This window comes from Cariama cristata, unplaced genomic scaffold (genome assembly GCF_000690535.1).
Source record: "Cariama cristata isolate BGI_N322 unplaced genomic scaffold, ASM69053v1 scaffold33276, whole genome shotgun sequence".
NCBI lineage: Eukaryota > Metazoa > Chordata > Aves > Cariamiformes > Cariamidae > Cariama > Cariama cristata.
The window spans coordinates 12,516-12,881 of record NW_009624382.1 but is presented as its reverse complement, the minus strand read 5'-3'; the positions used below and the strand labels follow the sequence as shown (position 1 = coordinate 12,881).

Genomic DNA, 366 nt, shown 5'->3' with positions numbered 1-366 from the left:
GTGGCCGCATGTTGCTGGGAGATGAGCTCGCTGTCCGAAGACTGCTTCAAAAGTGGGTCCCTGAAAGTAACTGGCCCCTTGCTGAGCTGGGACTTGAGTTTTGGCTTTGGAGGCACTGGTGGCTTCTCGAGTATAAAAGTTTGTCCATCCGCAAAGGAAGTGTATGTGTCAGTAGGCTCCCCGCTTTCTGAGGACAACGTAGACATGCTGGAGACCGTAGAGATGGTGCTTGTGGTCTCCAGGTGATGGTCACTTGAACTTCTGGTGTCCACCTCTTCCACTCCCGAGTCTGCAGCAGACTCTGGGGCTACGGGGGCATCAGAGGGCTTCCCTGAGGGTGTTCCGCCAGTGGTAGACGGTGCTACT

General features: G+C 55.5%; 1 protein-coding gene across 1 annotated transcript in view; it reads right to left on the bottom strand.

The window, feature by feature from the left end:
• The window catches only part of SHANK3 (SH3 and multiple ankyrin repeat domains 3), a gene marked incomplete at its 5' end in the record, with an annotated part of 12,988 nt that overhangs the window by 230 nt on the left and 12,392 nt on the right, over positions 1–366 (bottom strand). Inside the window, 1 exon segment of the mRNA XM_009703163.1 lies at positions 1–361. Within this exon segment, the coding sequence (XP_009701465.1) occupies positions 1–361 (361 nt within the window).